Here is a 24,849-nt window from a genome sequence, read left to right as displayed (position 1 = left end):
ATCAGCGAGCCGGGGAGAGGCGTCCGCAGGGCGGCCTGTGGCCGAGGCTCGTCCATCACTACCGGAGAGACCCCGGGCTGGGACCCATTACAGGGAGGTTTACGGTGTGGCGGGGAGCGGGCTGGGGCCGGGGGGGGGGGGGGGGACTGGGGGGGGGGTGCTGGGGAGGGGCAAGAGTGAATGTGAGCTGTGATGAATCGGTGGGGGTGGGGGGGGTGGGATGGGGGGTGGAATGTGTACCTCGTATTGGGTGATGACCCCATTGGGCTCCAGTGGCTCCTCCCACTTCAGAAAAATCATGTCATCCAGAGGAGTGAAGGTCAGCGACTCGGTGGCGATGCCGCCGGGAACTGTGGGGAAAAAAAAGAAGGGAAAATAAATAAACAAACAAACAAATAAATAAATAAATAAATAAATAAAAAACCGCAGGGATCGGCAGCTGTAGCCGGAGCAGCAGAGCTCCTCGCAGAGTCTAACAGAATTACGCCCGCCGTGTTAGCATTAGCATTAGCGTTAGCCTCCCCGCCATTTAAACAGACGTGCTTAACCCAGAGCGAAGTGCGCCGACTGCAGCTCTGCGTCGCATCCGTTCATGCAGCCGGATGCTAGCGCCGAGGCTAACTGAGATCAAGCACCCCGCTCAGCGGTACAGCGGCAACATCGCCCCAGCTGGGGGGGGGGGGGTCTACCCCGAGGCCTTCGAGTCGCACGCTCAGTTCCCTAACCGTTACACCACACCGCCCCCCAGAGGATTGGGGGGCTGGGGGGGGGGGGGGGGGGGAAGCAGAGAAGAGGTAGCAAAGGGGTTTGGAAATTATTGGGTTCTTCACTTCAGGAAATAGAAACCGTCAATTTCTGTCGGGAGTTCACGGACCTGAAAGCTGGTTTCACCCGATAACAGAATCCTACTGGGCCAAAGGGTAACACATCTGTTCATCAGTCACACTGCCGGGAGACAGACCGCAGCACGAAGCGATTTAGGCACACGGCTAAGTTTCCCCTGCAAATTCCCACCTCCTACACCAGAAAGAAATCTTTCCTTTTTATTTACAGCTTTTTATGTTACATATATAATGAAACGCATTTCGCTTCAGAAAGACTAAAGGGAGAAAAAAATGACTTTAAACTATTAACGAGTTGCTTGCGAAAAACGTATTCGTTAATGGCTCACGCGGCACATTTACCAAATAGTTGAAGGAAGATTTTAAAAATAGGACACGTTCGTGCAACACAACGTTGCCTAACCAGACCCAGGAGCATACCACTCACACAAGGATTGGAGGACTGAACAGCATAAACAATAATTGAGTGCCTTACGCAGAGAATACATACATTTTTAGTAAGGGTGGGAGGTATCGGATGGAACTAATTCTGCATCCCCCTGTACTTTTATATCTCTAGAGTGAGGAGGCGTGGCAGCATTTCTCTAAAGGACGACTAAAGGGATTCCAATCAAAAGCCTCAGAGGTTTTATCACAACACGTTTAAACAGGTGTTACCAAAAAAAAACACGCACAGTAATCAGACTTTAAAAATTAATGTTTCATTCAAAGTGAATCGAACAGGAATGGCCAACTTCTATTTTGCCATTCCACTTTGGACAAAATTTACAGCAACCGCCAGAATTATTTTTCGTTCAAGATCCACTTTTCACGCCCTTTACGAAAGAGCTACACGCCCGGCCTCGGAGGAGGCAGACCAGGGGCGAACGACAGAGAGAGCGAGAGAGAGCGTGTGTGTGTGTGTGTGTGTGTGTGAGTGAGAGAAAGATGAAAGAAAAGGCAATCGAGGGGGTGCGGGGGGGGGGGGGAGAAAAAAGCTGTGAGCGGTAGAAAAAAAAAGAGGGAGGAAGAATCAGGTACAAAAGGAGAAAAAAAAACGGCAGAGCGAGAAGAAGAGAAGGAGGATGAGACCCGCAATTACTCGCTCCCTCTCCTTAACGAAGGGCAACCGAGCCCGCGAGAGCGTGACGCGCTCGTCGCCATGGCGATCCCGCCCCCACCGCTAACAAGCTAACAAGCGTGCCGGTGCCAGGGTGTGACAAGCCACCGGGGGCAGCGCAGAGGACTAGTGAAGCGGAGCGGTTTCATCAGGGCACTGCTGATCACTGCTGTTCACTGCTGTTCGCTGCTGATCGCTGCTGATCACTGCTGATCACTGCTGATAGCTGCTGTTCACTGCTGATCGCTGCTGTTCACTGCTGATCACAGCTGTTCGCTGCTGTTCACTGCTGATCACAGCTGATCACTGCTGTTCACTGCTGATCACAGCTGATCACTGCTGATCACTGCTGTTCAACCCCCCGCCAACCCCCCTGCCCCGACTTTGCTCATTCTCTCAGCACGGGCATCAACACACATAAACCCTGCTGCCAGCAGTCATTGCGGACGGGAGTTGAGTCATGCTTAACCGATCGATATCATAATCAGGTTTTGCTGGTGTTGAGGTACTATTGATTCTTCACCCTATCGATAGACGGTCCGTTATGACATTTGAGTCATGCGGTTAGAATGGATTCCTGTTTTTGATTGGCGCACTTATTTTCCCTTCATGTAACCAGGAAGACCCCACCGAGATGGCAATCACTTCGATAAAGGGTACGGAACATCTCCGCTTGAAGATCAACTAGCTGACAGAAGCAGCAAGGAGGTGAGGAGGATGTGCAGATTCTTCCTCTGACTGCAACACCAGGAGAATCCGCCCTTACCCTCACCACCTCCCACCTACTCAACCCCGCTTCTGATTCAGGCTGTGGGCCTTTCCTGCCCAGACTACCTCAACCATCCCTTCGCTGACCTCCAACCATCCAACCCGTAACAGCTCACACATGTAAAACCTCTGCACTGGTCTACTCGAGGAACGTTCATAAAGAAAGAGCACACAATTTAAGACACTAGCAACAGATAAATATGTATAAAAATGCACACAATGTAAGACACTAGCAACAAATAAATATGTGTAAAAATGCCCACAATTTAAGACACTAGCAACAGATAAATATGTAAATGTGCACACAATTTAAGACACTAGCAAGCGATAAATATGTAAATGTGCACACAATTTAAGACACAAGCAACAGATAAATATGTATAAATGTGCACTCAATTTAAGACACTAGCAACAGATAAATATGCACACAATTTAAGACACTAGTAACAGATAAATATGTAAATAAATGTACAGAATTTAAGACAATACCCAAATAAATGTGCATAAATATGCACATAATTTAAGACACTAGCAAGAGATAAACACGCATAAATGACATAACATTTTGGAATGTAAACAGTGGATCCCTTGCATGTTTTAAGCTACCATTTCCAGAAGGGTGGGGATCGGACTGCCGGACGCAAGCCCAGCAGGGGGCGCTAAAGCAGTGGCAGACAGGGACGAGGGGGAGGCGATCGCTCGGTGGCCACTCACCGTCCTCCTCCGTCTGGAAGGTGACCTCCCGCCCCTCCTTCGTGCCCTCGGGGTTGGCGATGGTCAGGCGGACGTGGACGGCGCGGAAGGGCGGGAGGTCGAGCAGCGTGAAGCGGGAGGCGTTGTGCTCGACGCCCAGGCACTCGCGCACCGTGGCGTTGTTCCCGCCGCCGCCCCCTGCTGTCGAGTAGCGGTAGCACAGGGACACGGTGAAGGCGTGGCAGCGCGTCAGGTTGTAGCCCAGCGCCTCCCACTGCAGGGTCAGCTGGCGCGACTGGATCTCCGTGGCCGTCAGACCGCGAAGGGCCCTCACCGGCTCTGAGAGAGAGAGAGAGGGGGGGGAGAGAGAGAGAGGGAGGGGGAGAGAGGGGGAGGGGGGGAGGTAGAGAGAGGGAAGGTGAGAGAGAGGGGGAGGTAGATTGAGAGAGAGGGGGAGGTAGATTGAGAGGGAGGGGGAGAAGGAGGGAGGGAAAAAGACAGAGATGGGGGAGAGGGAGAGGGAGGGAGAGAGAGAGAGAGGGGGAGAGAGGGAGGGAGAGAGAGGGAGGGGGAGGGGGGAGGGAGAGGGGGGGAGGGGGAGAGAGATTGAGAGGGACAGAGAGGGGGGAGAGAGAGAGACAAAGAGCAGGAGAGAGAGAGGGACGGAGAGATACATAGAGAGAGTAAGTGAGAACAGGAAAGCAGGAACGAGACTGACAACATAATTTATTATATATACAGTACATCGCCATTTTTTTTCTCCCAGCTCGGAATGCCCAGTAGCATTGGAACGTCCATTCCATCTCTCTGACATCTTCCATCAACTAGGAACAGTGCAGACTGGAACGTGCATGTGTGTGCGCCACCAGTGGCTGAGGGAAATGCGCGTGACCAATCACTGCAGAAGACAACGCGTGACCAATCACTGCAGAAGAAAACACGTGTGACCAATCACTGCAGAAGACAACGCGTGTGACCAATCACTGCAGAAGACAACGTGTGTGACCAATCACTGATAGCTGGGGGAAACACACATGACCAATCACTGTTGGCCGGGGGAAACGGACATGACCAATCACTGTTGGCCGGGGAAAACGCACATGACCAATGAAAATGCGTTTCACTCTGCAGTTCCAGCTGGGCAGTCCCTGCGCTGGAGGACTACGCTGCGCAGACACGGCAGGCGGACGGACGGACGCAGGCAGCCTGTCAGACTGACGAGTCGCCGGGGCGATGAGATGGGGGAAGACACGGCTGACTCGGTCGCTGTGACGCCGCCCAGCGAGTCTGGTGCCCGCAGCTGTCTCTGGCATCGCCCGGATTAGACTCCGGGGCACGGGGCACGGGGCACGGGGCAAGGGGCACGTCATCGAGCCGAGCCGCTAACACAACGGCATTAGCACAGCGACAGCCTGTCCGTCTCCTTCCTATTTATCCCCTGACCGATATCCCTCTGATTCCTGTGAAAATACCCGAGACACTCTGGCCTCATGACTCTCAGCCCTTTTATGCCGGGGCTCCTGGAGGACCCCCCACCACAGCAGGGTGCACTGGCTTAGGACAGGGGGGACAACCCGTGACCGCAGAAAAAGCTGCGTCTTACATTTCTCCCCAGTAGGAGGCGCACTGTGTGGGGTTAGCCAAGGACAGCCACACGGGTGACTGTCACAGCCAATCACTGAACCGCTCGGTGAATTTTTTTTTTTTTTTCCCCATCGCTGCCAAGTATTCCACCCTCTAGCCTTTCAGCAGTGAGCGACACAGTGCAGAGGATGGCTTCGTGACAGCTGCACAGACCGCGGTTCCATTTCCCTCCGCCCCGCAACTCCCACAAACAAAAATATGTCATTAGAAAGAATGGAAAAATAATAGCGTGATACACAACAGGGAAAATATCTCTGGGGGGGGGGAAAAATGGGGTCTTATTACATAAAATTATAATTTACCACCGCATTTATTTTCCGTAATTGTATCAGACTAATGAAGCACGCGCCGCGTAGCGCGAATAATAATAGAATGCCCGCGTTGCTATGGCAACGGGGCCTCCGGAACATCCGAAGGATTCGCCGGCGCGGGGAAACTCCGAGCGAAGCTCCTGCACACGGGTCCCGGCTGCGGGGCGAACACACGGCAGGTAAAGGGGCGAGACTCTACGCACCGTAACCGAGCGATCGCCGATTCTTCTCCAGTATCCTGCTGTGTGTGAACGCCTGTGGGGCGGACAGAGCGTCTGCACCACTCTCTTAAATCAACGCAGCCTGTAGCAGGGTAGGAATGACAGTCCTGGATAACGTGGCCACCCTGTGTTATGCACTTTCTGGCGCATTCTCCCATCTAAACGTTTATTCTCCCCTTTGTAACAACATCAAAATGCTCGGTCCCATCGCTGGTGTTACGGCTAAATCTTCCCCCCCACTGCCTCCACCAGCCTCGTTTAATCAGGACCCACGGACCCATTGCTGGTGTTACAGCTAAATCCTCCCCCACTGCCTCTACCAGCCCTGTTTGATCATGACCCACGGTCCCATTGCTGGTGTTACAGCTAAACCTTCCCCCACTGCCTCTACCAGCCCTGTTTGATCATGACCCACGGTCCCATCGCTGGTGTTACGGCTAAATCCTCCCCCACTGCCTCCACCAGCCTCGTTTAATCAGGACCCACGGACCCATCGCTGGTGTTACGGCTAAACCTTCCCCCACTGCCTCCACCAGCCTCGTTTAATTAGGACCCACGGTGCCATCGCTGGTGTTACGGCTAAATCCTCACCCAGTGCCACAGCAGCTGAAAGGTAAATTTTTGATAAGCCGGGAAGGTTTCTCATTGTCAGTTCTCTCATCGACCGCTGCGCTCAAAAACGGACAAGGGAGCAGGACAGCAGCTGGACGCCCACGCGCTCCGCGTCCGGTGTGGTGATTGACAGGTCGAGCGCCCCCCCCCCCCCCCCACCCCCCCGACCCCCCCACCCCCACCCCCACCCCCGCATCCGCACTTTGATTACGGCTAATCCCGGGTGAGACTCTCGCCCGACAGGACTTAGAAATTCATAAAGCAGCCGGGCCGCGATCAATCAATCAATCAGTCAATCAATTCGGGGGAGCCCGGTGGCGGTGTCTCCTCGCGCGGGCAGCGGCTAGCCGCCAGCTTGCCGGGGCCGCCCTGAGCCAGGCGCCGGCCGGCACCGGACGGAACCTGCTGGAACGTTGGCTCCGAATTCAGCAAGACGAGCGCATCAATCACCGACCGGCAAAGAGAAACCGGACCGAGCCAGAGCCAGCTCCACACCGCCAACGCTTCCATCCGACACTCCTGCACTGTGACAGCATCATGTGTTCATGACCGGCACAGTTCCTAATGTCATTTTTAATATTTTAAGACACACTAAACGTGCATCGATTTTGCTTGCAAATTCCCCATCAAACATCGCATTAAATATGAGTCACTACTTCACTCTATCACGTATAGGGTGAGTACTGTATGTGTGTATATGCACCAACATGTGTAAATGTGTTCATCGGTAACCATAGCGACAAAGGAAATGGTGAAAATAAAGAGTCAAGGACAAGGCTGCCCAACCCTGTTCCTAGAGATCTACCATCCTGTAGGCTTTCACTCCAACCCTAACAAAGCACACCTCACTCAACAGCTAGAGCAGGGCTACCCAACCCTGTTCCTGAAAATCTACCATCCTGTAGGTTTACACTCCAACCCTAACAAAGTACACCTCACTCAACAGCTAGAGCAGGGCTACCCAACCCTGTTCCTGGAAATCTACCATCCTGTAGGTTTACACTCCAAACCTAACAAAGTACACCTCACTCAACAGCTAGAGCAGGGCTGCCCAACCCTGTTCCTGGAGATCTACCATCCTGTAGGCTTTCACTCCAGCTCTAACAAAGCATTACATTACATTACATTTATTTAGCAGACGCTTTCATCCAAAGCGATGTATCAAGGTCTTTGGAACAACTGCAGGTTTTGTAGTTGTTCCAATCACCTTGATATGCATTTTTAACACCTCATTCAATAGTTAGAGATCTCCGCGAGGTGGGTCTCCAGGAACAGGGTGGGACAGGCCCTCGAGCTGCTAATTACTAGAATCCGGTGTGCCAGATCAGGGTTGAAATGAAAGCCCACAGGCTGGTGTAGAATAACAAAACGGCCTGTTCTCCTCCCACGTTCCCCACGGTGTTACCTGTGGTTCCGGGTTCCGGGTTCCAGGTTCCGGGTTACTCACCGGCGCACTTGGTGCGGCTCACCAGCGGGGGCCCGGGGGGCCCGGTGCCCCCCTCCCCCGGGCGCGTGAGCAGGACGCTGACGTGGTACTCGGTGTCCGGGTCCAGGTGCCACACCTTGTAGGTGAGGGCGTTGACGCCGTGCAGCTCGGACCAGGGCGAGCGGCTGGCCCGGTACTCTATCTCCCGCCGGATCACCGGCCCGTCCCCCACGATGGAGTTGGTGTTGAGCTGGAGGATCAGGTAGGTGGGCCCCGCCCTCAGGAGCTGCGGGGGCGCGATTGGGGAGGGCGGAACTGCGACGGAGACAGAGTCGAGAGGCGGAGTCAGACGCCGAGGGGCGGGGCATAGATTCCGCCGACATGCCGCGAAAAAAATCCGGCGACTCGTTACAGCAGCGATTCACAAACCCGTGCCTGGAGACCCACCGTCCCGCTGGTTTTCACTTCAACCCTAATTTGGCGCACCTGACTCTATTTATTCACAGCTCAGCGAGATCTGTAGCTGTTGCATGAGGTGTTGCTTTGTTAGGGTTGTTAGAGAGAAAAACCGACAGGGGGGTAGATCTCCAGGAACAGGACAGAGAATCACTGTGTCACAGTGAGAGGAGAGTGTGCTGTTAACAGAAATAAACAACATAAGGACACTCAGGGACAGGAAATCACTGTATCACAGTGAGAGGAGAGTGTGCTGTTAACAGAAATAAACAACATAAGGACACTCAGGGACAGGAAATCACTGTATCACAGTGAGAGTAGTGTGTGCTGTTAACAGAAATAAACAACATAAGGACACTCAGGGACAGGAAATCACTGTATCACAGTGAGAGTAGTGTGTGCTGTTAACAGAAATAAACAACATAAGGACACTCAGGAACAGGAAATCACTGTATCACAGTGAGAGGAGAGTTTTCTGTTAACAGAAATAAACAACATAAGGATACTCAGGAACAGGAAATCACTGGATCACAGTGAGAGGAGAGTGTGCTGTTAACAGAAATAAGCAACATAAGGACACTCAGGGACAGGAAATCACTGTATCACAGTGAGAGTAGTGTGTGCTGTTAACAGAAATAAACAACATAAGGATACTCAGGAACAGGAAATCACTGTATCACAGTGAGAGGAGAGTTTTCTGTTAACAGAAATAAACAACATAAGGATACTCAGGAACAGGAAATCACTGGATCACAGTGAGAGGAGAGTTTTCTGTTAACAGAAATAAACAACATAAGGATACTCAGGAACAGGAAATCACTGGATCACAGTGAGAGGAGAGTGTGCTGTTAACAGAAATAAACAACATAAGGACACTCAGGGACAGGGTCTCGACGTTTGGGAGCGGAGGAAAGAGGAGAGGTGTTTCCCGCGGCTAATCCGTGGCTAATCCACCGCTAATCCCCTCCCTCCCGCAGGTACGCGGCTGTACTACCACCACGGCCGCAGGCTCCCCCCCCCACCTCCTCCTCCTCCTCCTCTCCTGCCCCTCAGGACGCATGGCGCCCCCCGGTGGCGGGAACGGGAATAGCACAGAACCGTGCGCAAAGCCCTTCAAATAGCCAGCAGCGGCGGCGGCAGGCAGGTCGGCGGCGTTGGCAGACGCGCGGGCGTTTCCCGCCCCTACACCGCGCGGCCGGCACACGCGTGGGCAGACCGCGCCAGCAGCGGGTTTCTACGGTACCGGGAAAACGAAACAGACGTCTTTGCGCATTAAAAGCGCGCTGAAAACACGTTCTCTTTTATTTTAATGACACATTTCTGTTTTCCTCATTCGCAGGCGGGCCATACGCGAGGGCCCAGACCGCGAAGACGGCCGTGAGTCACATGACGTACGGTAGAGCCGGGTCCCAGTCAGGGGGCTGCAGCGAGATCGGGACTGTGTCCAGCTGCGTGATTGGTGCAGCCCCCCCCACCCCCACCACACCCCCCAACCCCCCACAGCCTTCGTAATCCGGGCTGACATGCATCGGCGCGTCGCCATGGAGAGGTGACATAAACATTCTGAGCAGAGAACAGGAAGCTCCAGTCCACGCTTCGCGCTGTTTTTAGCTCTCCGCCTCCTCCTCCCTGGACACGAGTCCCCCACGCGAGATGGGGGGGCAGGGGGGGAGGGGGTCGCCTTGAGCAGGGTGTCACTCTGCTCCGGGTGCAGAATGAAGCATGTGCGTGAGTGTGTGTGTGTGTGTGTCTGTGTGTGGTTGAGTTAGTATGTGTGTGTGGTGCGTGCGTGCGTGTGTGAGTGTGAGTGCGTGTGTGTGGTGCGTGCGTGCGTGTGTGTGGTTGTGTGTGTGTGGTGCGTGTGTGCATGCGTGTGTGTGGTTGTGTGTGTGTGTGTATGTGTGTGGTGTGCGTGAGTGTGTGTGGTTGTCTGTGTGTGGTGTGTGTGTGTGTGTGTGGTGTGGTGTTTGGTGTGTGTGAGGTGTGCGTGTGGTGTGGTGTTTGGTGTGTGTGTGGTGTTTGGTGTGTGTGTGTGTGTGTGTGGTGTGTGTGTGTGTGAGTGTGTGGTTGTGTGTGTCTGTGTGTGGTGCAGGGCAGGCTCTCACCTCTGACGATGAGCTCAGCGAAGTTGGAGACGGCGGCCCCGCGGGCCGACGGGGTGACGCAGCGGTACAGGTCCCTCCCGCCGCTCTGCGCCGCCGCTAGCTGAACGCTAGCCACCACGCGGCGGAAACTGAGCCGCTTCACAGAGACGGCCGGAGTCACCGCCCCGCTGTGCCTCTGCAACAGAGAGCTGGGGTTAGGGCTACAGTTAGGCTAAGGCTAATGGGAAGTCCTCACAAGTATAGGGGACTGTGTGTGTGTGTGTGTGTGTGTGTGTGTGTGCGTGTGTGTACCTGGGTCTGTGTGTGTGTGTGTGTGTGTGTGTGTGTGTGGGGAGTGCTGTGTGTGTGCATGGGTGTGCCTGTGTGCGTGTGTGTGTGTGTGAGAGTGTGTGTGTGAGTGTGTGTGTGTGTGTGCGTGTGAGAGTGCGTATGTGTGAAAACATCTGTCTGGTATGGTACAGTACAATCTTTAAACTGTGTCCTGTGTCTGGTAATAAACTAATCTCTCATCCATAAACTGATCTCTATAATTTTAAACTTCTCCAAAGTGCGGTTAAGATAAAATCCCACAGAAAACAAACAGATGGGTTTCAGGAAACAGGAAGCAAGGTGAGACAAAGGAGAGCAGGGAAATGATGTTAATTAAAAGGAGAATGTGAAAACAGACTGCTTTGGCTCATTAAGACAGGGACCACAACAACAAAGGAGTACCCTGGAGAGAGAAGGTGTCTCAGACACGATTATAAATATCTCAGAAAAATCGAAACCTGGTTTTTGAACGCACAAAGAATTTTTTTTTCAATTTGAGATGTGTTCTCCTTTGTCATTAATCAACCTGGAACAGCTGATCTAAGACCCTGTTTACACTTGGTTGTAAAATGCGTCTTGGGCGATCGGCTCACAAGTGGACAGCGCTAAATACAAGTGTAAACGACCACCGAGACGCACTGTGATCCGATCACTCAAACCACTTGCCGAGGGGGTCTGGGACGCATTTGACCACATATCTTTTGTAGCGTAAACGCTAGTGTGTCCTGATGCATCCCCGACAAGGACGTAACAGGAAATTACGTCATCAGTGCAGGACGTGGTGGTTGTTTTGCAAGTCGCAGATGACTTTGTCCTGCCAATCTCAACAGCTGGAACAGCCCGTGCATGTATGTTACTCCTTGAAACATTTTTGTTTTCTTAGCCAGCCCGTGCGGAACAAATCTGGCGCTTGTCTGGCGACCTTCTGGCAGAAGTGACGTAGGCAGTAACGAAATCTGTACACAAGTGGTCAGCTGGACGCCTTGGAGACGCACGACAGACACAGGTGTGAACGGCGATGCGTCTCGGCTGTCCACTTGTGTTCGGATCACCGAAACGCATCTTAAAACCAAGAGTAAACAGGGTCGTACTCAAGCTGGACCCCTGCTGATAATTTGTGGGACCACAGACGAGTTATAAGGTCTCCTCTGGAGCCACTTATTTTACGTGCCACCGCGGGCGTTGACCGAAATTCTCCACGTGCGTCAAAATTGTTCCCCTGTGGGGATATCGGCACCGGCACCGGTCTAGATTGAACACCAAACCACGGGGCTCACACTGCACACTGAAACAGTGCCTTATCGGGATGACCAACCCAGCAGCCAAAAGAAAAGAAAAAAAGCTTTTTGAAATAAGAGGAAATAGCACATAGATCACCATGTGTCACACACTAACACGAGTCACAGGTTTGCATATGCCACTGGTTTTTTTTTTCTCTGGCTCAAAATAGGACTTAGGTGGTGACTTCGCTTGACAGAGACTGCGGTCCATCTGGCTTTGCCGCCACTGGTAACTCGAGGCGCTGTCTCCCTATGTGCCTGTGTGTGTGTGTGTGTGTGTGTGTGCAGTGCGTGTGTGTGTGTGTGTGTGTGTGTGTGTGTGCGAGAGAGTGTGTGTGTGTGTGTGTTTGTGTGTGTGTGAGTGAGTTTGTGTGTGTGTGTGTGTGTGTGTGTGTGTGTGTGTGTGTGTGTGTGTGTGCGCGCAGTGTGTGTGTGTGTGTGGCTACATTAAAGATCTGTAAAGTCTTCAAGAGACCACCACAACACATTAAGCTATAAAAAAAAGAAACGTGGCAACAAAAAAAAACAAGACCAGGTCAAAACCTAGTATATAGCTGGACAGGCCGACCAATGGTGTAACTTCATCACTCACTCAGTCACTCAGTCACAGACATTCGCGTTTGTAGGGCTGGCCCCGCTGTTGCAGTCTAGCCAAAAATTGGAACAATTGAAATATTATTTATTCTTACACATTGTAAGCACTAAAATTGGGTTGGAAATATAGCCTATACTGAAGGATTACCACCTTGTAAGGGGTCATTCTATGGGAGTAGTGGTATTTGGAATTGCAATATGTCTTTGTCACACACCAGCTTAACACCCCTGCTAGGGAGATGCGGAAGTTTCGGGGAAAAACATTGGTAGTTGCCACGCGGAGAGAGACAGAGAGAGAGAGAGAGAGAGAGAGAGAGAAAGAGCGCACCCCCACCAACATCTAATCAAATAAACAAACGTCTTTACCCTTCCCACTCGCGGGTTCCGGGCAAAAACAATAAACTAAAAAAAACAAACTAAAATAAGATAGACAAAAGAACGAAAAACAACAGAACTGAAATGAAACTAAAATCGAAACTCACACTCTCGGTGTGTGCTCCCGGTCTCGGCCCCGAGCCGTGGAGAGCAGCACGCCTTTCAGCACCTGGGCTGATTAGGTAACGTGACCCAGGTGCGTGTTCTCTCTCCACCGGCCCGGCACAGCCGAGGCCAATCCGCTTCTTCGGCGGACCGAACGCCACCGTCTTGAAATGCATGTCATTTTTGTGACTCAACACTTGAGGGGTACAAAAGCAACCTTTTAACTTAAGGAACCCACACAAACTCCACCTTAATATATAAAAATAATTTTATACATTCACTCAAGAATGCTTGCACCATACTGCCTTCTGATCGTCTTCATTGCCAAACGGATTATCGCATAATTTTGGCAATTGCATAGAATTGCCAAATCCTGAACCAGTTCCCATTCATTCCATGGTTAAGAGATCACATACTTATAAAGCAGCATCACATATTTCAGACATTTTGATGGAATTTTGTCCAATAATAATGATCTATAAATATGCGTTAAAAGTCAGCAGATGTCTCATAAATACACCGTTCCTACGAAGACGCAAAACTGCCAAAATTTCCGAAGGTAGGCGGGTTGCTGTGGAAAACCACGGTCGTTTGCAGACTGTTGGCACACTGTCTCATTCCTTTATGCAATTAAACGGTTCTACTGAAGTTAATCCAGCACGTCTAAGGTTGTAAGTAAACTTTAAATCGGTCAAAACTTCAAAAACTTGAAATGAAGCATCGTTTGTGACCAAATTGTACCAATAAATGTGCATGGACAATTTCTAATTGCTTTATGGGTGTTATGTCTGTCTGTCTGTCGTTCCACAAAAGTGTCCCACCCCGTAGCGGCCACAGTTTTCGCCCCAGGAGGCTTAAATTTGGCATGGAGGTTGGTCATGACCGAAGGTAGAGCTGAGTAACTTTCAAGGCCGATTGACCAAGAGGGGGCATGGCGATGGGCGTGGCCTACCACAAAAAGGCGCAAAAAACTCCCGAATGGATTCGCAGATGTGCACAAGATTTTATGGAAAGGTTGGTCATGAGCCAAAGAAGAGGTCACGTGTTTATGTGCGGGTGTGTGCATGGATGCATGCACGCATGGATGCATGCACGTGTGCGGTCGCAGCTATTGGGGATTTGCGCTTGTATTTTCCATCTCTCAGTACATAAGACATCACAGATACAGTTTTCAGTCTTAAAGGTTAAAACCCAATTAGCATGGACACTCTAGAGTGACGAAGGAGGAAGGGGGGGGGGGGGGGGGGGAGGTGGGCTGTGGGTGGAAAGGGATTATTACAGTACTTTGAAAGCACCACATATTTTCCCCTGCCATTAAAAATGTTTTAAAGTATGGATTATTGTGATTTTTGAACTTGCGCGTGCAGTGAAAAACGTTCATTGAAGATTCTGTGCATAAAACAGATGTAAAAAATCCTCTTCAATAAATGTATAAATGCGATCCTTGACTAAAAAAAAAAAAAAAGCTATGAGATGCCAAGCGCAGCCATTTCATCTACGAGCTACCTTTTCCAGCAACTGCCAGTTCAAAAGACACTTAGATGTGGGACCATCAAGGGCAAAAGGAAGACTTTGTTAGCTTTCGCTAATGTATTCCTCACCTACTGAGGGAGTCGCAAAAAAAACTACTCCTACTTTGTAAACAAAAATATGGGGACAGCCTGTCGGGAAAGTAAAATGCTGCCATCGATTCTCTTAAAGTAAAAGAAAAAGTATCCAATGCCATCGGCCTTTGGTCAGTTGTTTGGATTCACTCTAGACGACGCCAAGTCATTTATGTCCAACAGACCGCTCCCATACACAAAAGAATCTATACAGTGCCGTAAGCACACTATATCTCAGGTAGTTACTTAAAATGCATTTCACTCTACCTTCCAGAAGTAAACTTCGATCACAGTTTAAAATATTTGGTCTACAAACTTGAGAAGTAGTTCGTGAATGGCATACTTAGAGTATTGTTCTAGGATGTACTTTAAAAATGGGCAAATTTTGTCGCATAAAGGACTTAAAAATATACCTAAAAAAGAAACAGAAATATACTTCAAAAAATACATTTTTATGAACGACTTCTTCGTAAGTGGCTGCTCTACCCATTCCACTTTCAAAATCAAAATCAGCCTAGCTCAGCCCTCAGCCCCCACCACCACGTTGCAAACCCCACATCCCTACCCCACCAGATTTAAGCCACGCCTCCACCCCGCGACCCCGCCAAAGCCCTGAGCCAGGCCTCCGGAGGCCGTGGCGAACCGCGAACTGACCTCCAGCAGGAACTCCTCCATCTCGGACGCTCGGCCGGTGGCGACGCACTGGAAGGTGGCGTTCTGCCCGGTGTTCACCTCCACCTCCCCCAGGCGCGAAAAGTGCGGCACCTTGTCTGCGGGGGACAAACGGAGAACAAGGTCACGGAGGGCCGCGTCAAAGGACCACGGCGAAGGTGGGCGGGCGCTCACGCCGTGAGGCGCGCGTTCGAAACGGCGAACGTTCTTAGCGAACTACGCTCTGCGGCCGACGGTTACCGTCAGACGATTTTAAACGAACATTCCGTTTAGTTCGCAACCAGCGCGTTTTAAATAAAATTGGACGCGACTAAACGGAAAAAAGCAACTTTGCACACGTTAACATAAGTGGGAAAAAATAGATAGCTAGATTAGGTCTAACAATGCTAGCCAGAACAAATATTACATTGATCAAAGTCAATTATAACAGCCAAATGATTGTCAACTTATCTGGTCTCTCACTGTCTTTCCTGTCAGCAGTCAGTTTTGTTTGCGGCGCATATATATATATATATATATATGGTAAAAATTAAGCAGAAACAGCTTAAATACCAAATATTTTTCATCTGAGAAAATTTGTACTGTTTACCAGTCTGTGACATCTCTCTTGTGCAGGGACTACAGATGAAAATGGTCTTTTCAGCTAAATGTGGCACATTTTCATATTTCATGAGAAGTGTCTGTGGAAATGTTGAGTGCCTGTCAAATAAATACAATACATGAACAATAAAAAAATAAAAACTATCCGCCATCTGTAAAGTGCTGGCCAACTGTAAAAGAGGAGAGAGAGGGAGAGAGAGAGGGGAGGGAGAGAGAGAGAGAGAGAGAGAGAGAGAGAGAGAGAGAGAGCCAGCCAGCCAGCAAGCCATGCACGCGAGAAAAAAAACCAAAAAGAACGAACGGCAAGCCTTTCTTTCCACTGACAACCTCTTGGTGTGTCTTTATCCAGCGGTCTCTTTACGCTGATAAACATTCTATTTGCCCGGAACGCTCGTGTGTGGACTGAATGCTCGGGGGAATGCAATAGAAATGTCAAACTGCGCTTTAACCTGAATCCAAAGCAGGAAGGCCAGGGTGCCATCCATCACCCCCCCCCACCCCCCCGCCCCCCCCCCCCCCCTCCCCCCTCCCCCCACCCCTCCGTTTCTCCCCCGTAGGCCGAGCGCTTAGTCAGACACAATGCACTGGAACCCCCGGCAAGTCCAAACTCATGGTTATTTAATGGGGAGTGGGGAGTGGTGGTGGTGGGGGGGGGTGGTAAAATAGGAGGCTAGCAGGAACGTCAGGTACAGACAGGGGGCCTGAGGATAGCATAGCCCACTAACGGCAGGCAGATCTAAAAAAGGCCATAGGGCTGTAAGGCGTGATGCTTCTACTCACTTAGCCCCAGAACCTGCCCTATCAGTTTACCCATTACCTCAGTCCTAGCCCCAGCCTGACCTGCCCCTGGTGCGAGGAGCCGGACCCCACTGGAGCAAAGAATTTAGTGCGAAAGCCAACCGAAAAACATGGCCGACAGTCACGAGAATGGGAGACCGTCCCATGCGCCACACACTACGGTGTGCGCTGGTTTTCATTCCAACCACGACAGCAATCCCAGAATTTTAACAAGCCGTTAATTTTTCACAATGAGGTGCTTTTCATGTTTTAGAGTCGTTGCTAGGCACCTTGATTGGCACAATCAGGATCAGGTGTGCGCACCCACACCGGCCCTTCCTGGAACCCCAGCTCTAAAAAACATGAAAAGCGCCTAAATTAAGAACAATTAACTGCTCTGTTAAAATTCTGGGATTGCTGTTGAGGTTGGAATGAAAGCCGGCACACAGAGCAGTCCTCCAGGAGCGAGTTTGAGAACCGCCGGTCTGTAGCATGAGGCTGAAGCGTCAGCGCTCAGCACGCATTCTTTTATGGCAGGTATTCCCGAAGGGGCTTCGGGATCCGACGCTAAAACGACAGGCGGGGTTTTCACCGCCGCTGTCGGCGAGCCGGCGGAGGGACGTCCTGCTTCTCCACTTCCTGTCCGCGACAGTCCCGTCCGTCACGTTCCGACGAGCCGAGCGTTCCAGTCATCCAGTCAGCGGTTGCGCTGGCTGTCGACGGAGTGCCCGCGACTCGGTGCGTCCCGCCGTCTTTCCTTAATTCAGCGAGTCAGAAACTAATCCAAAAAAAAAAATAAAAATAAAATGTCGAAGAGCAGGAGGGTGACTTTGAGAAGTTAGCCTCAGAGATGCGAAGTGGGCAGGACAGCGGAATCAGCCAGGGTTCATGCAGTCCCATTTGGGAGGGGGTGGGGGGGGGTGGGGAATGGAGAGGGGGAATCGGTTGACAGGATAGGTGGGTGGATTTAAAAAAAAAAAAAAACGAAATGAAAAAACGCTAAACGCTAACCCAGCCGTCAGACAGGGCCGACGTGCCCTGAAGGACGAACGGAGCGCTCCAGCCCTCGGGCAGACGCGTTTCGCCCTGAGGTCTTGAGAGTGCTGAGGAAAGGGGGCGGGCGAAGAGGACTGCTGGGATTGGCAGCCAGCCAACCGACGCCAGGGGGGAGTGGCCTGGGGGGGGTCCTCTTCCAGGCATCGGAAAAAGACACGCCCGAGGGGTACAGTTACGGGCTGAAGGGCAGTCTGACCCCTTGCACCCCCCCCCATGGCGAAGAGGATGCAGATTTTCTGGAGTTGAGGACATTGCCTTTTACAGCCTCTGCCCAGAGACTCCGCTCAAATTATCTTCCGATGCGGCCCTCTAAAAACCCCCTTCCTCTTCGAGGAGCTATTCCTTTTCTTGGCAGTGAAATTATTGTAAATTATTCAGGCAAGGATTAAAAAAAAAACTAACACAAACGACTAATAAATAACCACCTCCCAGGTGGAGTGCCCAGCTAAAGCACTAATCCTGGGCGTGGTGTGCGGATCTGGAGCTGAATTGCTCCCCACTGTCCTCCAGTGCAGCTCTGGAACAGGCCCACAAAGACTACAACCCCCCTCTCTTCCCCTGTCTGTTCTGAATTGCCCCTCTCTTTCTGGTCTGTTCTGAATTGCCCCTCTCTTTCCGGTCTGTTCTGAATTGCCTGTCTCTTTCCGGTCTGTTCTGAATTGCCCCTCTCTTTCTGGTCTGTTCTGAATTGCCCCTCTCTTTCTGGTCTGTTCTGAATTGCCCTTCTGTTCCCGGTCTGTTCTGAATTGCCCTTCTGTTCCCGGTCTGTTCTGAATTGCCACTCTCTTTCTGGTCTGCTCTGAATTACCCCACTCTTTCTGGTCTGTTCTGAATTGCCCCTCTCTTTCCGGTCTGTTCTGAATTGCCCTTCTGTTCCCGGTCTGTTCTGAATTGCCCCTCTCTTTCTGGTCTGTTCTGAATTGTCCCTCTCTTTCTGGTCTGTTCTGAATTGCCCCACTCTTTCCGGTCTGTTCTGAATTGCCCCTCTCTTTCCGGTCTGTTCTGAATTGCCCCTCTCTTTCTGGTCTGTTCTGAATTGCCCCACTCTTTCTGGTCTGTTCTGAATTGCCCCTCTTCTTCCGGTCTGTTCTGAATTGCCCCTCTCTTTCCGGTCTGTTCTGAATTGCCCCTCTCTTTCCGGTCTGTTCTGAATTGCCCCTCTCTTTCTGGTCTGTTCTGAATTGCCCCTCTCTTTCTGGTCTGTTCTGAATTGCCCCTCTCTCCCCAGTCTGTTCTGAATTGCCCCTCTCTTTCCGGTCTGTTCTGAATTGCCCCTCTCTTTCCGGTCTGTTCTGAATTGCCCCTCTCTTTCTGGTCTGTTCTGAATTGCCCCTCTCTCCCCGGTCTGTTCTGAATTGCCCCTCTCTTTCTGGTCTGTTCTGAATTGCCCCTCTCTTTCTGGTCTGTTCTGAATTGCCCCTCTCTTTCTGGTCTGTTCTGAATTGCCCCTCTCTTTCCGGTCTGTTCTGAATTGCCCCTCTCTTTCTGGTCTGTTCTGAATTGCCCCTCTCTTTCTGGTCTGTTCTGAATTGCCCCACTCTGTCTGGTCTGTTCTGAATTTCCCCTCTCTTTCTGGTCTGTTCTGAATTGCCCCTCTCTTTCCGGTCTGTTCTGAATTGCCCTTCTGTTCCCGGTCTGTTCTGAATTGCCCCTCTCTTTCTGGTCTGTTCTGAATTGCCCCTCTCTTTCTGGTCTGTTCTGAATTGCCCCACTCTTTCCGGTCTGTTCTGAATTGCCCCTCTCTTTCCGGTCTGTTCTGAATTGCCCCTCTCTTTCTGGTCTGTTCTGAATTGCCCCACTCTTTCTGGTCTGTTCTGAATTGCCCCTCTTCTTCCGGTCTGTTCTGAATTGCCCCTCTCTTTCCGGTCTGTTCTGAATTGCCCCTCTCTTTCCGGTCTGTTCTGAATTGCCCCTCTCTTTCTGGTCTGTGGTGATCTGCACACGCTCACTCCATGTCTGTCTCCCCATCCCCGCAGCAGGAGGAAGGCAGGATGGCGGGATTCTCCAGGTAACTACAGACGGGCGGGAACACACGCTCAGAGTTCAGCCGTTGGCTTCGAAGCGAAGCGTAATTAATTTACCTTAGCGACAACCTGACGACGGATGCCGGCTAATAGTGAAGACGGGGGGGGGGGGGGGGGGGGCAAGAACGCACCTGGCTACGCCGCACGGAACCTGCACCAGACGCGTTGCCCAGACAACGAGGCGGGGGGGTTGGGTTGGGGGGGGAGACACTGACAGAGCTTTCTGTTCCTCAGGGTTGTTTTTTTCTTTCTTTCATACCACAGCCCACGTGAGTGAAGGGAATAAAAAGTAGGGTGAAGTATATGAGAAAGGATCTCTCGATGGGCACCGCCACTGAGTGCTGAGAGGCGGGGGTGGGGCACGCGGGGTCATGTGACCTCAGCGGGGTGCAGAGGCGGACCCAGACTGCCCGGGGTGAGCGCTCAGGTCCGTCCGGCCGGCCGGCCGGTCGACCGGCAGGAAGTGCGTCCGCCGCTCGCTCGCTCGCTCGCGCGTCTCCACAAAAAAGGTCGGCGCGGACACGGTCGCCATAGCTACTTACAGCAGGGGTAGTTGAGCAGCAGGATGTCGTCTAAGCCGATGTAGCCCCGCCGCTCAGCGGAGACGGTCGCTTCAAACAGGATCTGTGGGGAAAAGTGGCAGAGTGGAAACATCCCATAATGCAACACAGGGAGGGGGGGGGAAAAAAAGCATAATCATGCTGTAATCATTGGCTCTGAGGATAGTACTCTGAAACTGTCTTGAAAGCAGATGGACCCAAAGAAAGGGCTTTCTCTTTGAAGCATCGCATCTAGGCCTCCTTTGCTAACACCTGTCCCAAAACGGAGCGGTCCAGTCCTCACCGAAAACCGTTCGTTGCCATTTTGGCGATGCACCCGAGTACCTGTCATCAATCTCTTTTCCCTGGGAAGAAAATGAATGGCATTTTGTGGATTAGTGGCATTTCGGGGAGACACGAGAAAGCGGCTTGTCAGAGGAGCGGCTTGACTTTCGACTGCCAAACAGCAGTTGACATTTTTGCGTTGATATTTTCGACGTCACGCGGCCGTTTCTATCGCTCCTCCAGAGAGTGAGCTCGAGACAGAGAGCATGTGGGTGAAACAGAGAAAGGAGTGAAAGGAGAGAAGAAGAACAGAATAAAGGAGGAAAGAGAAATAGCCAGAGACGAGGTACGGACAGAGAAAGACGGGAAGAGCAAAGGAAATAAAAAAAGGATAGAGAAAGTGAGAAAGGGTAAGGACAAAGACAGCGAAAGAGTAGCAGGATGTATGGTGCTCATTGGTAATCTCCACAGATTCCATAACATCTTTAATATTTCATTACAAGGTTCAGCTCCTCAGTCTCTAACTCTACCCAGACAGAAAAGAAGCAATACTTTGAAAAGCAGCACCTAAAAAAAAAAAGACATCAGGACATCTGTGTTCTCAGCTTTCTTTAATTCCGTACATGGCAACATTCCCACAAGAAAAGAAATGCATTACCATGAATTACCATCACCGCTTTGCACGACAGTTATATGAATACAGCGATATGAACATTAAAAATACCGAAACACTGGAATTCCAAGCTATTCACCTGTTTCAGAAATAAATTCATAAATCCTGCAGTATAAAAGAAATACAACTTTGGACACAATAATCAAATGTTTTCAGAATTCAACAAAGGCGTACGGAGGACAATTAAGCGCGAATTAGTCAGAAGCATTAAAGGTGTAAAACAGAATACAGGTGTTTTATAATCAGAGAGTTTTCCGTAAATCCTGTGCGTTTCTACGACAAAAAAGCGTCTGAAGAAAACAGACAGTAGAGTTCCCAAAGGGTTTTTTTTTTTTTTTTTGCGACAGAACAAATCCGTCCTCCACCGCGACGGCGGCGAACACGCTCAGCCCACGCAGGCTGGCGTTAAGTCAGTTCGGGGATTAATGACGGCGCGGCTTGTTTTTTCCTTCCCCGCTCCGGAGACGTCGTTCGGGCGCGCACGCCGCTTATTGACGAAGTCCTCGCCGAGTCCAGGATCTGAATTCATTTTCCCGAGGCCATTAGTCAGAGCGGACGTTAAAACAAACTGCCGCGCCGCCCGCGACTCTGATGCATCGTGTTTACGATCGCGCTTAAGGAGAAAAGTGATTAGCGTTGGTGTTTTAGCGGAGCCCGCGGGCGCGTACGCGCTTATTGGGCTGTACGTTTGTATCCTTTTTTCTGTCACGTACTAATAGAAGAAAAAAAAAAAAGTGTCTTCTCTTGCTAAAGCACTCGTTCTAGTGCGGAGATGCGCTCCGTGGTCCGCGCCGGTGCCCTCCGAGCCTGGCCCGGGGCCTCAGGCACCGAACGGACCGGCCAGCAGGGCGGCCCGGATAAAGGGGGTTTCGCCCCGACGCGACTCCTCGCGCAAGAGCGCCTCCTCTGGTCAGTGGGGGTGCCTGCGGCTCATCGTGAGCCAGTCGCTGCTCAGCGTAGCGTAGCGGGTAAGGAACCGGGCTCGTCACCGAAGGGTCATAGGTTCGATTCCCGGGTAGGGCACACTGCCGTCATACCCCTTGAGCAAGGTACTTAACCAGCACTGCTTCAGTGTGTATCCAGCTGTATAAATGGACGCAATGTAAAATGTTGTGTACGTCACTCTGGATAAGAGCGTCCGCTAAATGCCTGTAATGTAATGTAATGTAATAAATGGACGCAGTGTAAAATGTTGTGTAAGTCGCTCTGGATGAGAGCGTCCGCTAAATGCCTGTAATGTAATGTAATGTAATGTAATAAATGGACGCAGTGTAAAATGTTGTGTAAGTCGCTCTGGATAAGAGCGTCCGCTAGTAGCCTGCATTGTAATGTACTGCAGAGTTACACAACCGCTAGCGCGCGGCGCGCTCTTCAGGAGACCTCCGCAAGCCGCGCAGAGCAGCGCAACGCTACCACAGGTCGGGGTTATCGATTGTGCCTTCAAGACCTTTTTTTAACGATGAAAATCGGGGTTTAAAAAAAGTCCAGCATTCCATTTTTTTTCTTTCGTTTCCCAGTGAGGTCACGTAGAGGTGCCGCACGCACAGCACAAGCCTCGTGATGAGGCGGTTAGGTTCACCGAATCCTCCTCGGTAATGGGTCGGCTGATGCAGCTTAGATCAAAAGCCGGAGGGGCATGTGCAGGAGCTTTGACTGACAGGTCTGAGGAGACTCTTCCCAGAAGGACGTTGGGTTCCCATGGCCACTCACTGCCCGCTAAGCGCTCGCTGCAGAGAGGCCGCGACAAAAGCCAATTAAGATTAAACAATACAAACGCCATTAGTGCCATGAGCCCACAGGGAACAGCACTCCCACACTTTACTGAACCGGTGCTTTAAAATAAACTTTTTTTATTGGCTTTTTGAGCTTATTAATTTTTTTTTTTTTTTTGCTTATTTCTGCAGGAAAGATCGTACATGCTGATAGGAACATTATTTTTCTTTCCACCCCCCGGAAATAATTATGCGGGCTTTTTAAAATATTTCTGCTCTTCGTCGGTGAACGTTTGAAACGTTTTCTGTTCAGACGGTCCTCCCTGTGGGGAAAAAAAACGACTTCGGTTCGAGGACCCTGTCTCAAAGACAAACAACAAACGGTGAGTAATAAAATCTCCGGGACGGATTACAGGCGACCTGGGAAGCCCCCGCTGGGCTGTCGTCACCGACTCTGACATGGAGCTCATTTTTCCAGACCTGCAGGAGGCCCTAAAATCCCTTTTGTCAGAACGACCTTCAGCCTCCAATACAACCCCCCCCTCCTCCTCCCCCCCCACCCCCCCTTACAAAACCTCCACCGCTCTGCGCCTAAGAACATATTTCCAGTGTCTCTTACAGTGTCTATGACAACGTTCAGAAAAGTGGATACATTTATTTTCATTCAAACTATCCTTCAATTATATTGGTTACTGGCATTTACCATGACATTACCGAATTGCTGTAGACTATGAAGAATACCTCAAGTCACGTCATTTCATGTCATGTTTCTTATTTTCTGTGCACTCGTTTGTTTGTTGAATATAGTGCGTCATAGAAAGTGATTTTAAATATAGGCACAAAACACCCAATTATATGACAACAAGCCTCTCAATTTCAAGGCACATTGAAAACCTTGTAAATAAAATGGGCAAAGAACCGTCTGCTTTAAAAACATGGTTGCCAAAATATCTAACACCACCAGATCTTGAGTGCTCTAGTTTGGTCTAATCTGGACTATTGCCAGGTAGGACCGTCAACTGCTACAAAAAAATAAATAGAAAAATGTAAGCAAACTTCAGTTGGTCCAGAACAAGGCAATATGACTTGCACTCCAGTGCCCATACCGCACAAATTTCAACAACATGCATTCTATTCTTCCCTGGCTCAGTCTAGATAATGGCCTGCATGCCTCATTACTAGTCTCCGCATGGAATATAATAAATAAAAAACTCCAAAATACACTATATGACCAAAAGTATCTGGACAGCCCCTTGGCTGTTTTTCATGGTTTGTGCTTGGCCCCTTAGTTCCAGTGAATACAATTCTTAATGCTACAGCATATAATCGCAATCTAGATGATTCTGTGCTTCCCCAACCGTTTGGGGAAGGTCCTTTCCAGTTTAAGCATGACAAGGCCCAGTTCCATATAGAAATGGTTTTGTCAAGAATGATGTGGAAGGGCTTGACTGGCCTGCACAGAGCCCTGACCTCCACCCCATCCAACACCTTTGGGATCAATTGGAAAACCAACTGCGAACCAGGCCTAATTGTCCAATCAGTGGCCGACCTCATTAATGCTCTTCTGGCTGAATGTAAGCAAATCCCTGCAGTAATGCATCTAGTATAAAGCCTTCCCAGAAGAGTGGAGGTTGTTATAGCAGCAAAGGGTGGACCAACTCCATATTAAGTTTGATGAGATGTTGGATGTCAGGTGTCACATACTTTGGGTCATGTAGTATAATCAAGCTCTAATTTTACACACCTGTCAGTCATGCAACTGAAGGCCGGTTATCAATCCCCAAAGTAAATAGTCACTCCTTGAGACATACAGTAGCATACAGATCAATAGTTGCATGAGATGCTCTACCTTCCCCCATTATCAAAATAACAAGCAAATCTTCATTTAAAAAATCTAATTAGATTACTGCTATCTAAGCGCGTAGCACCTCTTAGGAAATTAAACTCGCATCAGAAAGAAAACAAATGATCAAGATGAGATGGTGCTAAAGCTATTAAAATAGGTAAAAGCCCAGACTCCATTACATGGTGTGATTTCTAAACAAAATCCAATTGTATATGATGTAC

General features: G+C 50.4%; 1 protein-coding gene across 4 annotated transcripts in view; it reads right to left on the bottom strand.

Moving 5' to 3' along the window:
- Positions 1-24,849, bottom strand: part of LOC118234509 (receptor-type tyrosine-protein phosphatase U-like) — a 135,210-nt gene that overhangs the window by 46,436 nt on the left and 63,925 nt on the right. For all 4 annotated transcript variants that reach the window (XM_035431088.1, XM_035431086.1, XM_035431089.1 and 1 more), the window contains 6 exons: positions 20,116-20,197; positions 15,099-15,214; positions 10,178-10,352; positions 7,638-7,931; positions 3,424-3,741; positions 241-350 (listed from right to left, as the gene is read on the bottom strand). In XM_035431088.1, coding sequence (XP_035286979.1) covers positions 241-350; positions 3,424-3,741; positions 7,638-7,931; positions 10,178-10,352; positions 15,099-15,214; positions 20,116-20,197 — 1,095 coding nt within the window. The remainder of the gene's footprint in view (positions 1-240; positions 351-3,423; positions 3,742-7,637; positions 7,932-10,177; positions 10,353-15,098; positions 15,215-20,115; positions 20,198-24,849) is intronic.

Source organism: Anguilla anguilla, chromosome 8 (assembly GCF_013347855.1).
Source record: "Anguilla anguilla isolate fAngAng1 chromosome 8, fAngAng1.pri, whole genome shotgun sequence".
Taxonomy (NCBI): domain Eukaryota; kingdom Metazoa; phylum Chordata; class Actinopteri; order Anguilliformes; family Anguillidae; genus Anguilla; species Anguilla anguilla.
This window is presented reverse-complemented; position numbering and strand designations above follow the sequence as displayed.